This window comes from Ursus arctos, unplaced genomic scaffold (genome assembly GCF_023065955.2).
Source record: "Ursus arctos isolate Adak ecotype North America unplaced genomic scaffold, UrsArc2.0 scaffold_6, whole genome shotgun sequence".
Classification (NCBI taxonomy): Eukaryota; Metazoa; Chordata; class Mammalia; order Carnivora; family Ursidae; genus Ursus; species Ursus arctos.
The window spans coordinates 16,282,830-16,297,937 of NW_026623078.1; the positions used below are offsets into that span (position 1 = coordinate 16,282,830).

The following is a 15,108-nucleotide window of genomic DNA, read 5'->3' on the forward strand; positions in this document are numbered from 1 at the left end:
ACACTTGAGCCAATAATTCGTTTTCTGCTTAGGTTAATTTGAGTTAGTTTTTGTTTCTAGAGAGCAAGAGAGTCCTGCCAAATAAATACAGCACGGAGCAGAACCCTTCAAATCAGACAACCATAAAAAAAACTCAGGGGGCTGAGCTGGGACAGTGTGCATCCTTTAGGGCTTGCATAACTATTCTCAGATTGTTCTGTATTTTGCCTCATTTCATCTCACAGCACCCCTGTGGGTGGTACTGCTGTTATGCTCCTTCACATCTGAGTGCCTTGCTCAAGACCCTTAGAGCTAACGAGAGACAGAAGGGCGTTCAAATGGAGGCGCTGCTGCAACAGACAGGAGTCCCAGCGGTGACCTTTCCTACTCAATGCTCTCGTCTCTGGCGGTTCCCAACTCCTGTCTCTCACACTGCTTGATAACCCAACTGTCATAGGAAACGTGGGTCACAAGTTTTGCAGAACTACCCGGTCACTTTCCAGGGGTCCAGGGCTGAGGGTGACCTATCACTACTGGAAATTCAGCTCTTACTGTTAGTTGCAGTATCATTTTGTTGTCTGACATACTTTACAATTTTAAATGTTTCCTTTTGTTGAGATATTTAATTCCCTGAGGTTTCCAGGACCTTTGGCTTGCAGTCCAAAACAACCGCTTGACACACCGAGGAATGTTTTATCACTTCTCCAGAGAATAAAAAGTGTATTCGAGAAAGATCGTTTTCCTCCCGCCCCGTGACACTCTGCTGCTTACCTACTAACAGCTGCTTAGGCAAAATTACATCCACTTTTAAAAGTATTTTCCATGACAATGTTCTCTTTGAAAAATTAGGTCTGGTCTTCTGCCAACTGGAGATTTGATGTAACCAAAGATCTTAATCCAGCTAGAGAACTAAATTCACTGAAAACAGAAAGAAAAACTTTCACAAATGTGCTGTTTGCATTCCTACTGTGAAATAAGATCTGACCCAGTACTTATCTGGGAAGAACTCCCACCAGAGCTGTGGAAATCTTGTTTCATGATCAGAAATCTTGTTTGGGAAAGAAACCACTCTGCTCTCTGTCCAACAAGATGGACTCCTTTGTTTCCTGATGTTCTCATGTTAATCCCCAAAGCACGATTGGCTGGTAAACAGCACTGGCTGGGAGGAAGGGATAGAAGTTCTAGAGAGTAAATGGAGACCATGTGAGGTGCTGGACTCCATCAGTGAATTCAATGTGAATCATGTTTTTTTGTTGTTTTTTTTCCCCCTCCATGATCTGAGCTCCAAACTGAGCAAGACAAGTTAAAATTCTCAGAAATTGCAAACAAATAAAAAACCATATATAATCTCTGAAATATCAGGTGGTACTTGGCACTCACAGGGTCACCCCTCTTCTGGGAAAAGTTGAATCTATGTTGAAGTACTTTGGGAACTCTGAAATGATATTCCTAATAAGAGCCTCCCAAAGGGGCACCTGGGTGGCTCAGTTGGTTAAGTGTCTGCCTTCAGCTCAGGTCATGATCTCAGGGTCCTGGGATCCAGCCCTGCTTTGGCTTCTTGCTCAGTGGGGAGTCTGCTTCTCCCTCTCCCTCTACCCCTGCACCTGCTTGTGTGCTCTCTCTCTCTCTCAAATAAATAAAATCTTTAAAAAAAAAAAAAACCCTGAAAGAGTTAAAAGGGAGAAAGAAAATAATCCTTGAAGTTATTAAAGAAAACATTTAAAAATGTTTCTGTGCTAATCTCAGATTTTAAGATATACTAAAAAGCTATAATAATCAAAACGGTATGGTGCTGTCACAAAAACAGAAACAAAATCAATGGAACAGTATAGAGTCCAGAAAGAAACCCACACTATATGGTCAATTAATCTACGACAAAGGAGGCAAGAATATACAATGGGGAAATGCAGTCTCTTCAACAAAAGGTGCTGGGTAAACTATAGACAGCCACATGCAAAAGAATGAAACCGGACTTTCTTACACCACACACAAAAACAAACTCAGAATGGACAAAAGACCTAAATGTGAGACCTGAAATCGTACAACTCCTAGAAAAAAACATAGGCAGTAATATCTCAGACTTTGGCTTTAATAACATTTTTCTACGTATGTCTCCTCAGGTAAGGGAAACAAAAGCAAAAATGATCTATTGGGACTACATCAAACTAAAAAGCTTTTGCACGAAGAAAGAAACCAACAAAACAAAAAGGCAACCTGCTGAATGGAAGAAGATATTTGCAAATGGCATATCCAATAAGGGGTTAATATCTAAAATATATAAAGAAATCATACAACTCAATGCTTAAAAAACAAATAATCTGATTAAAAATGGCCAGAAGACATGAACAGACATTTCTCCAAAGAGGACATCCAGTTGGCCAACAGACACATGAAAAGATGCTCAACATCACTTCTCATGAGGGAAATGCAAATCAAAACTACAATGAGATATCACCTTACACATGTCAGAATGGAAAATTCAAAAACCCAAGAAACAAGTGTTGGTGAGGATGTGGAGAAAAAGGAATCCTCTTGCACTGTTAGTAGGAATGCAAATTGGGGTAGCCATTATGGAAAACAGTATGGAGCTTTCTCAAAAAGTTAAAAGTAGAACTACCCTATGATCCCGTAATTGCACTATGGGTATTTACCCCCAAAACACAAAAACACTAATTCAAAGGGATACATGCACCCCTTTGTTTATAGCAGCATTATTTACAATGGCCAAATTACGGAAGCAGCCCAAGTGTCCATCGATAGATGAATGAATAAAGAAGAAGAGCTATATATTTACAATGGAATATTACTCAGCTATAAAAAAGAATGAAATCTTGCCATTTGCAATGACACGGATGGAGCTAGAGAGTATAATTCTAAGCGAAATATGTCAGTCAGAGAAAGACAAATACCATGTGATTTCACTCATATGTGGAATTTAAGAAAAGACAAATGAACAAAGAAAAGACACAAACCAAGAAACAGACTTTTAACTATAGAGAACAGACAGATGGTTACCAGAAGGGAGGTGGGTGGGAGATGGGTGAAATAGGTGATGGCAATTAAGGAGGGCACTTGTGATGAGCACTGGGTGATGTATGGAAGTGTTGAATCACTACATTGCACACCTGAAACTGATATAATACTGTCTGTTAACTATACTGGAATTTAAAATTAAAAAAGGATCCTTCCAGCTCTAATGTTCAGTGTTTCTTAAAAAAAAAAAAAAAAAGTGGGCACAGAAACTGAAAAAACATTGTTACAAAGAAGACATACAGATGGCCAACAGACACATGAAAAGCTGCTCAACATCACTAATGATCAGGGAAATGCAAATCAAAACAAGGAGGTATCACTTCATACCTGTCAGAATGGCTACTATCAAAAGGACAAGAAATAACAAGCTGTTTGTGAAGCTATGGAGAAAAAGGAACCCTCATGCACTGTTGATGGGAATGCAAATTGGTGCACCAATTGTGGAAAAAGCAAGAAGTTTCCTCAGAAATTTAAGAATAGAAATACCACAGGGGTGCCTGTGTGGCTCAGTTGGTTAAGCATCTGCCTTGGGCTCAGGTCATTATCTCAGGGTTCTGGGCTCGAGCCCTGCATGGGGCTCTCTGTTCAGTGGGGAGTCTGCTTCTCCCTCTCCCTCTGCCTCTTCTTCTTCCCTCCACTTGTGCTCTTTCTCTCTCTCAAATAAATAAAAACTTATTTTTTTAAAAAATTAGAAATACACATAAGCCAGTAATTTCACTACTGGGTATTTACCCAAAGAAAAAGAACACACTAATTTAAAAAGGTATATGAAGCCCTGTGTTACTGCAGGATTATTTACAATAGGCAATATATGGAAGTAATGCAAGTGTGCATTGATAGATGAAGGGATAAAGAAGATGTGGTGTATATACACCGTGGAATATTACACAGCCATAAAAAAGGAATGAGATCTTGCCATTTGTGACAACATGGATGGGTCTAGAGTGTATTATGCTAAGTCAGACAGTGAAACACAAATACGATATGATTTAACTTATAGGTGATATAAAAAAAACAAATGAACAAACAAAAAGCAGAAACAGACCCATCCCAAAGGTAGAGCATAGAGAATGTAGTCACTGGTATGATAATAGCACATGGTGATAGTAGACGGTAGCTACCCTTGTGGAGAGCATAACACAATATGTAGGGTTGTAGAATCAGGGTTGTACACCTGAAAATAACGTAATATTGTGTCAACTATACTTCAAAGTAAAGTTTCTGTGCTTTCAAAATACTCAGATTTTAGAAACAATTTTTAAAATAATGGTCTATATCCTAATTTTTATTAGGATGCAGAATAGAATTCTCTATTATTTATTTATATGAACAAATAATATACATCTGCTGATGCAGAAGTCAAGGATATGAAATGATCAAATTCATAATGTGGGGCTGATGACGTCTTTTTATCACGTATAAGAGTTGAGGAAAACAAAAGCCTTGAGCTCTTTCTCACTATACTATTACTACCTTTCTATAAATTTGTCCTTGTCTTTGCTTCTTTTGCTCTTTTTCTATCCTCCCTCCATCTTAAACAAATCTAATAAAGAATGCAAGATGTAATTTTGTAATGACTGTTTGCCTTGTACACCCCTTCTCAAACAGATGCCTTTTCTGTACATGGTGAGAGAATCTCAGAAAATTTGTTCAAAAGCAGATGCATTTTCAGAGAGAAAACAGAATAGTTCCAGGCACTGAGGTGAAGCGGGTATGGAGGGGGACTCAATGGGTAGAGTTTGTGTCTGGGTTCTTCAAAAGCATGGGGGTGACTGTGAATGTATTTAATGCCACTGAATTGTGCACTTACACATGGTTAAAATGGCAAATTCATGTATGTGTATGTTACCCTAGTTAAAAAAAGAAAGAAAAAGCGTGGGGAAAAAGCAGATGCAGCACACCATCTCTTTCCGACATGACCAATTTATTCAGAAAATTCAAATTTCAGTTTGGCAAAGTATATCCAGGGGCAGAGAGTTTGGGATAGTTATTTCATTGGAAGCAATCACATTTCCTAGAGCTAAATGTCCAGGGGTAGTATCTAAAGGAAAGAAAACCAAACTTTTAAAAATAATTTAGTGTGCATGGGGTGATAATCATAAATATTTGCAGAGTCAACAAAACAATCAGCTTACACAACCGAGGCATGAAAAATGCTTATGCTAGTAGTACTCCTTTATTCAATTTAGTTCAACATATATTAAGCACCTATTTATTCAAGACACTGGGCTAGCTGCTGGGGTTGAGGTGGAAATACAAAAATCACCAAGACACAATCCCTGTCCTTAAGAAGTTTACAACAGCACATATAAAAATGAGTGCTAGAGGTGAGGTACAAAATAACTGCTCTAAAAACATGGAGGAGAGTTTACTTCTCAGTGGAGGTTAAAGTCAGGACCCCCTTAAATTTGGTGCTATGAGTAAGGGAGGCAGGATATAGCATGCCAAGAGAAAAGTCTGGTGTCTAAACATGGCTTGGCAACAGGAAATGGACTAGCTCCTCTACAGCTTTTAATGTGTGAATGGGGCAGGAGTATTCAAAGGTATTTATTTTTATTTGAATTCCTCTCATCAATGTTAGCCCATTACAAGAAAGAGATCAACAGGAAGTGAGGTCTATTAAGAAAACAAAGTTTGAAGAGGCAGGGACATGAACAGGAAACGCCATTTCATAGTTTAGTGTAAACTCAACCCCGTGTCTATATACATCTAGTAGCTTAAGTAACATCATCAAGTGGGGGAAAAAAATCCATCGGGAGCACCACAGTTCATCATGGCGGAACACGGTCTCTCTTGTTAGATTTAAGACTAGCTTTGGCTCCTGCCAGTGGAGGATGTAATGCTACAGGGAAACTGGAAGTCGTATTTTTACACATGAATTAAAGTCCTTAAATGTTAACTCCTCAACTCAGCATAAATGATCAAGAGAGCTTAGAAGAGATAATTTGGGGAGAAAGATTAAGTCTTTCTAGGCTAACTGATCTAATGATGACTTGGCATGCTGTATTTCCTATTTAAAAAAATACAGGATGAGCAAGTCTTTCCTGAATAATAACTTACTATGTGTAGAACATATCTCAAGAGGAATTTTAATGGAACAATACTATTAATCAAACATCACAGTTTCTGCTTTTGCAATTTACACAAATTACCTTAATTATAATACTTTAGGGAACACTTACAAACATGTAACGTTGCTTTAATATTATTCATCAGCCTTAACTTCTAAGTTTGGCTTATATTATTTTATCTAAAAAAAAAAGCTACTTATAAATCTTGTTCTCCCACAGAATTAATTCACCATCCAACTTTAAAAATAACTTTTAAAAACAGAAACCAACAGTAAATTGGAATGCTAATACCTGCCAGGCTTTGATAAATAAAAATAAACAACTTACATAAACAGCACCTCATAAAACCAAAACCTTCTTTTGATATACAAAGTTCAATTCTTCTTGCCCTCTTAGTAACTGCTAATCAGAACCCCCAATCCCCTCCCTCCCCTCTTCAATCCAGGAACTGTTCTGGTTTGTTAAGTTACATTACACACAGTATTTTTTAGCATTAATAAATTATTGATATGGTACCATGAATAGCTATCTTTAGAAACCGAAGCAACTCAGAGGACTAGAACTGATACATCACACTAAAATGATTTAAAAGAAAAAATTTTTAAAAATGTACCCTATCCTGTCTTGTATTAATTCAAATTAAAAACCAAAGGATGAAGTATCATTTCAGACCTATATACATCAAGATGCCAGTTCTTATAAAAATGTACTTTAGTCGTAAATGCTAGGTTATGCAAAAATAAGTTTATATCAATTGTATTTAATTTTATTGAATTTTCCCCAACTCTAATATTAAAAATGTTAAAAGAACTTAAATTTTAATGGCAAAAAATTCCTATTTTCCCCTTTTATTAAAAAAAGATTTTATTTTCCCTTATTAACATACAATGCCCTATTGTTAAGGCACAACTTTTTTTTAGGATAAAAATGAAACCATAGATTAGGTTTATTTTATACAACAGTTACGAGACAGACTTTTTGTAGGCATATACTGAAAATAATATACCACAAATTCAACCGAGATCAAAAATGAAAAATCAGGTTCTATCCAGGACCAGTCAACACATAGCCAAGATAAATAGTTGCGGCTAGAATAACCCAAGTAGTTTCTATTTTTAACCTGCCAAAGATTGTCTCCATAAGGCCATTTTCAAGGTGTTATCAAGAAGCAAGCTGGATAGCTTCTGAGAAAAGGGGGTGGTGGCACCCCAGCTTTCTTTACTTATGCTTTGCTATCAGAGATGGTTGTCACCTTTGAAGCCTGAGATCCAATTTTTAAACATCTGGGACAAGGGCAGAGTTCTGATCCTAGGGCTCAAGGCAGATGTTTGCTCTGCATCCTCCCTCTGCTACCCTTCCCTGGAGCTTTCCTCCTTCCCACCCTCTTCTTAGCCACTGCCCCTCCCCTACTTCCTCTCACCCATTTGCACAATATTCAAAGGGAGCACCCAGCAAACAGAATTTGCACAATTGTTACTTAAAACACATGAACCAAAACACTTGTTAGCTTCATCATACAGCCATAAACAATTCATTTGAATGTTGATTTAAAATCAAGAAAAAAACACTAAAATTATAGAGGAAAGAGGACAACTGAGTACCAAATATGATTCATCTTGTAGGCCCTTTGTAATCTCAACTGAAATAGGGACATAAGTATGAAAGCTAACAGAAAAAGCAAGTTTTCTTAAGCAGGCTTATATACCTAATTCTTGTATTTTCTGCATTTTCATTCTGTGAAGAAAGGATCTAAGAAATGTTTTGTAAAGACACTGGATTAGACTTGACTGTATAAATCATTGTGGTTTTGAAGGTGATTTTCCTTTACCTTTTGAGAACAGTCTTTGAGAAGCAATGGTCAACCAGAACTCTTGCCCAGCTTCACTCCCTGACCAGGAACTTAACTCAGTTCTACCATAAGATTTCAGCAGTCATTCTGGAGAGAAGTAGGTCTAGCAGAGAATTCAGGGACTAAGTTTTGGAGGAGAGTACTGGTCCAGAAAGAGAGGCAGATACAGAAGAACATCAGCAGGCTGGGGGGCCGGGGAATGAGGTAGAGATGAAGGGCAGAGCAAGGGGACAGCTAAAGTGAAGTTATTGATGCCACCACTATCACTAAATGTGATGTGTAAAACCCAAAAGTTTAAGGGAACATTGTGTTCTAAATAAGGGCAAAGATAATGGAAAGGGAAGACCAGGAGTTGGGGAGGTGAGGCTCGCTAAAAGTTCAACTCTAGTTATTTTGCTACATTTTAGAAGTAATTTTATTTACGTAATTCTGGGAGATAGTACATGCCTTTATTTATTCATGGTGTTTTACTGGTATGTTCTGGCACAATAATGTCTCACATAAATAAATATAAATACTGTCCTTTGTACTTATATTAGTTCTGTAATGTATATTGACTTTCAGAAACAAAAAAATTAAAAATGAATTTTCTATAAAAGCACTTAAAAACCATTAGTAACTAGACAATATCCAACAAATTATAAAAATAATGCATTTAACTATCAGCCAATATCTCAATTTTTGCACACAACACAAGCCCTTCACAGTCATTATCTACATGCAGATTAATGGAATTAAAAATAAAACCAAAGCAATCATGCTTGCTAGTATGATCTAGTTTCATTTCCATTAAATTAGAAAGTTTCCGTGTAATATTGAAAAAAAAAACTTCCAACTAAATGCCATTTCTTAATACACCAGTCTTCTTGCCCCATGTTTGACACATTACAATTAAAATAAATACTTATACCACAGACTCTGGAAACAGTATATGCCTCTGCCATCTCTCCTGAGGAAAAAAGTATGCTCGTTTCATTGAAAAGTAAAAAAGATGAGGTCTCCTCCAATATCCTGTTCTGACTCCCTAAGTCCTGTCTAAATATCAAGTGTTCCAAATACCAAAACTTTCTATGAATTTTCACTGAACCAAATCCTACCTATTGAGGCCCACTACTCTTATCAGGTTTGTGACCAGTTGCTAGAGACTGGGTGGAAACATGTGCTTTGTACTAGATTCAATTCCCTAAAAAGGAATGAAAGGCCCGTGTAAAACGCAGACCTCAAGTCGTATGCACCTTCCACCAGGTGAGGATGTCCATTCTTTGGTCAATTTTACCTCCAAGATAAGAAAAGAAATGGGAAGTCGTTTTAAAGAAAGAAACAAAGAAAACAATGAACAATCCCCTCCCCCTCTAACCAGTATGTAATAAAATACAAGGACATCAAAGTCACATGAAATAACGGTATTGTTTACACGAAGTTTCCAGATAACACACTGAGAGAAATTCAACATCCCAATGAAAGTCATAAAGCAAGGTTCTAATTACAGTGACACGGTGAATATGCCACCATCTTTCTTCCAATCAGATTCTGTCTACTAAATTAAAACAAAAATTAACCAAAAAGTAAGATTAACCTTTGTTGTTTCAGTCTGAACGGAAACTTTAAAGTATCTTAAAAGTTACTACTTTGAGATTAGGTTAGATCCATTTATTAATGGTAAAAGTAACCATAAATCATTCTTGATAAGGAGAGAATCTCTACATACAAACCTGGCAAAGTTTTTAAAAAGCACTAAAACAAAACTTCTGAATATAACAAAAGCTAGCTCCATTTGTGTAATATCAAATGACTCAATTAACAGAATAATTTATATTCTTATAGTGCATAATTTATCCCTAAGGAGAAAATGTACCCAAATCCTAGTGCTAACCCTGAAACCTTAATCCAAACTTTACGTGTTAAAGACTAAATGTTGGTCAGGAGGGAAAGGATGGGACCATGCATTGTCCACAGAGCAAATGAAAATCAACAGTAAGATGGCAGAAAGGTTGAACCCATGGGTACAAATACACTTTTCTGTACCAAAACAAAAAACAAACAAAAACACACACACAGAAACTACAATTACAACGCAATCATCATATAGCTATATTCTCAACTAGCTGGTGAATCTGTTATTAAAATTTCAAAGAAAAAAAAACAATTTAAGCTTTTTCTATTTTAATCCATAAGAAATATTCAGTAACAACAGATAAATAGAGCATTTGTTGCATATTAATGAATGTGTGGCTTCTTGTGCTTTCCATCTGAATTAGGGGTAAAAACCCCCAATTACTTTATTTTCAATGAAATACAATTGTAAAGTAGTATTAAATCTACACAAAATCAATCCTTTCTTCAGCCCAATTCTGTATGAAAGTACTAACAAATAGTGAAGATTCATGATGTTGTGTGAAAATGGTGACTCATAACAATGTAGACTCAGCTATAGATTTTAATTCACAAATATATATATACATATATATGTATATATATATATATGTATATATATATGAGCCTTGTGTATGACAACCGTACGAAAATAGTCTCAAAAATAAAGACAATACTTAAGACACGAAGCAACCCACTTTCCCTGATCTTGCATCCTATTACAGGGAAAATAAGTCTCTGATGCTTCATAAATACTTTAAAAAGTTCGGATGGCCGTAACCATGCAGAGTCTCCACCGATGCTTTGAAGCCCCCAGCGTTTCAGGCTGACTGTTCTCAGGAAGAGCTGTGACCTGTGATCGCCTTTGCTTATTTATGTCCTGTCTTCTCTAGATCTGGGAGTTTTCTGACCAGAGCTTGGTGGTTCATTCTGATGCTAGCAAGGAGCCCTCCTTCAATGCCGTCGGAACCAGTGTAACTGATTTCTTCACCATTCAGGGTAGTCATATGCCCCCCAAGGGCTTTTAAGATGGCATTGCCGGCACATATATCCCATTTTTTGATGTATGTCACATGGATATATAGATCAGCTTTTTCTTGACTCTTATCAGGCACATCCAAGAGTGCTAAAACTTTATAACCTAAAAGATAAACATAGAACTTAAGTTACTATTCAAAAGCTTTAAAGAAAGTAGCTTACTTTTTAAGAGTACATTGTGAAAAATAACAGCACAGGATAGGCAGGAGTTCTCTATACTATCTTTGCAACTGCGCAATCTAAAACTATTTAAAAACAGTTTTGTTCTTTTTTCAAGAAAGTTAATAATGCAGACATTAAACCCAAATGAGCAAAAAAAATATACTGTAAAGGAAATTATGAGGAGATTCTCAAGTGTAACCAAATATACTTCTATAATCTTTTAAATTTAAATCTACTTTGTGGTTGTTTTCTATGAAATGATACATTCACTGTGTCTCATTTCCTATGGAATACTATACTGAAGCTAAATACCCCACGGGTTTCATGAATATCTAGGAACACTGGATTTGAAAGAAGACAAAATAACAAAAACTTAAGCCTTTTTTGTAATGAGGCAGACTTTTTAAAAAATAATAAAATAAAACAAACGGAAGAAACCAGATCTAGAATCTGGTTTATCCAGATGCATACTGGGTTTTCTGAACATTACCTTTCCTAACCAACACTAACAGAGGGCTTATAGGAAAATAATAAAGTCATATTAAGTAAGGTACATATATATAATCACTAAATTAAAACTCTTAGGCTTAAAAGTTAATAAGCATTACTTTTCCCTTTATTACTGTGGTGAAAAGGGTTTCACACACATTTCTGACCATAATTTGTTATTTATTTGAATTAAAAAATACTCTGTCGCATTAAATAGCACTCAAAACAAGAGTGGGCAAATGGCCTGTGAGCCAAATCCAGGCCATGCACTGTTTTTGTACAACCCTCAAGCTATGAATGGTTTCCTGTATTTTTAAAGGGTGGTGACAAAACAAAAATCCAAGAATAGTGGGCAAGAGAGTCGACACGTGGCTCATAAAGCCAAAAATATTTACTATCTGGCCTTTCAGAAGAAGTAAGCTGACCCCTGATCATCAACATAGGTAATAAAATAGTGCAGAATATTCAGTAAGCTGGGTGGCTACCAGACTCTGGCTCATCCAGACATGCAAGCTGAAGAGTTCAGAGGTGTTGAAAGTACCCAGGATTTGCCATCCTAGTTAACACTTATGAAGATTCTTGGCATCTTTCTGAAGCATCATTAATGTGCTTGAATGATCTTCCCTTCTCTCCCTGATCTTCCTCTGTTAAGCTAACAGCACGATTACTTTGAAATTAGATCATATATAAAACCACTATTGATGGTACATCACTGACATGAAGATGCTTTTGTGGTATTCGAGGAACAGCAGTCACTGTTGTGAGACTATTGTCCCTACTATGAGGTTGTTTTCCTTCCTTCCTTCCTTCCTTCCTTCCTTCCTTCCTCCCTCCCTCCCTCCCTCCCTCCCTTTTTTTTTAAGATTTTATTTATTTGACTGAGACAGAGAGCACAAGCAGGGGGTGTGGCAGGCAGAGGGAGAGGGAAAAGCAGGCTCCCCACGGAGCAGGGAGCCGGATGCGGGGCTCGACCCCAGGACCCTGGGATCACGACCCCAGCAGAAGGCAGATGCTCACCTGATGAGCCACCTGGGTGCCCCTGTGAGGCCATTTCTAACGAGAAGGCACGTGTGACTGAAATCCCACCCTAGAGATAACCAATTAGGAGACCACCTGTCTGCAAAGAACACTGTCTATTCTCACTTTTCTCCACAAGCACAGGACAACCAAACTTTCTCCTGACATAAGCCTTGACCATGCTGGGGACACTGTCCCCAGGCATTACAGGGAAGTAGGAACGTACCAGCACCACCAGCTGGGATAATTGTAGTCTGGTTTCCAAAAGTCTGAAGAGCAACCTGTTTGACCATTCCCGAATGGGAGCGTGACACAACTATCCTTGGGGTCTTCTCATTGTAGGAAGTTCGGGCTTTCACATTGGACCCACCGTCTACCATTGCCCAAGCTGAAAAGCAAATATGATATCCGTTAACAGCACTGAAGCTTTCTGAAGCGGGAACTCAAAGTACCAAGTGCTGACTGACAAAATATCCTTTTCTGCAGAATTACTTGTATGTTTTTCCCCAAAATGCTTATTTTTTCCTGAGGAAGAAAAATATTTAACATTTTTTTTACATTAAAATAGGCAAATATTAAGACAAAGCTAAGAAAGGCCACGTAATCCTGCCTAACCAGAGATAATGACTACTAAAAACTTGGCTTGAGAACTCCCAGGCTCCAGATCTCCCAGTGAGGTGCTGAGTTTTCACTGGGATTACACTGCAACTCAACATCTTTCTGTACCTAATATGGATGGCTTCTTTCCCTCTCTTACACAACTTTGATCCCAAGGGCACTCTTTCTTAAAGATCCTGCATGCTAATCCCCATCTCAAAAGTCTGGTTCCTGGGGAACTCAACCTGTGACAACCTAGGACATAAAATACAACTAGTTACCCTGGATAATTCAAAATTTAAAATTTTCTCTTCCCATTTTCTCCTCCTTACTATTTCTCCTCCTACTATTTCCTCCTATCTATTTCTGATATATTCATGGTTTCAATGATAAACATAAAATAGTTAGAGGTGAGTTAGATTTACGCATCTGCTTTACCAGAGAATATAAAAAGAAAATGCTCTAGATTTCAAAACAGAACAGAAATTTATAAGAAGACAAGGAGACCCTAGAAATGGCTTGAAATGTTTTTCTTGGCTTGGAAGTTTTTTTCACTGCCTACCAAGCTGTACAAGAAAATACACTTACTCAGAATTATCCCAATCAGACCGTTGTTCTAGCAGTCACTCACTATGGAGTAAAACACAGTCCACTATGAGGTAACATGAAAGCAGCTGCATTACCACTTACTCCTGGCCGCAGGAAAAAAATTTTAAAAAATGAACAGAGTGTCTGGGTTTCTGAGCTGCCCAAGGATGATGGCAGTCTCTTGGACTCCTCTCACACTTCTTTCTAAAAACCATACATTACAACAAGGAGAGAAAATAGCTAAATAAGAAGGAGATGAAGAATAGTCACGAACACAAATTTATGAGAAAGAAGGGAAGTAAATACTGAAGATCAGCAGAATAAGTGCCACAGCTGACCCCAGCGTGGGGAATGTGGCAGGAGCTTCACAGAAGTGCAAAGAAGCTGGAGGCCTCTTGTGGTGGTAGAACTCAGAGAACAACAGCCAGGATTTCTCCCCAGAAGGAAAGAGTACCATCTAAAATGAGAACTACTGAAAGTACGCCTGAGATGTGGCAACAGAGCAGTGACAAGAGGAGGCCTAGAGAAGACACAGAGCCAAAGTGAAGTCCTGACAACAGACTAGATGACATACAACATCTTTTAGAAAGTTTCCCCATGACAGACAATTGGAAGACAGCAAACAGAAGTGAAGAAAAAGAAGGCATTGAAGATAAGGGCCTTACTGAAACAAGACAGGATCCAACAAGACAGAATAAAAGTGAAAACAAAAAAAGATGCCTGATAATAAAGATAATGCCCTCCTCGCTCTAACAGTAAAGAAAGTTCCTGAACTGAGAACCAAACTTCTTTTCTGCCACCACCTTCCCACCAAATGCATGGTGGCTGGCCCAAATGTGAATAAGAAATATATACAACTGCAATGTCCACTGAAAAGTATAAGAAGAAAACACAATGAATGAAGGTTAAAACATTTCAGGCTACTTGAAAATTTCTATAGTGGAGTAAAACTGTAACACAACATTGGAAGACGATTAAAAATAAATAAGCAACAACAAAAAAAGAACATTATGGAATAAAAAAAGAAAAATATTGAATAAAAAAACAACTGAGGAAAAATAGGAGGATATGAAATGGGAATTCACATAATACAGGAAAGAAACTGCAAACAACAACAACAACAAGACAAAATCACTTAAGACTTAGCACTAGATCACAGGATACACACAAAGGCAACAGATTTGTCGAAAAGCACAGCAAGCACGCGAAAAGCATAAAATAAGTGAAACAAGCAAACAGATAAAAGGGACCAGAGAGAAGGTAAAAGATACGCTGACTTCTCACTGACTTCTAAGAGTCAATATACATATATTAGGAGTCTCTGAAAAAGAAAAACAAAATAAGAAGAAATTGAACTACTCTTTAAAACTCTGATTCAAAAAAATGTTCCTAAATTAAAAGTGAACTTGAATA

At 37.4% G+C, this 15,108-nt stretch overlaps 1 protein-coding gene across 1 annotated transcript in view; it reads right to left on the reverse strand.

The window, feature by feature from the left end:
• Positions 1–4,919: 4,919 nt before the first annotated feature.
• The window catches only part of BPNT2 (3'(2'), 5'-bisphosphate nucleotidase 2), a 36,774-nt gene continuing 26,585 nt past the window's right edge, over positions 4,920–15,108 (reverse strand). The window contains exons 4-5 of the mRNA XM_026516450.3: positions 12,737–12,898; positions 4,920–10,945 (exon numbers count right to left, since the gene is read on the reverse strand). Coding sequence (XP_026372235.1) covers positions 10,674–10,945; positions 12,737–12,898 — 434 coding nt within the window. The 3' untranslated portion in view covers positions 4,920–10,673. The remainder of the gene's footprint in view (positions 10,946–12,736; positions 12,899–15,108) is intronic.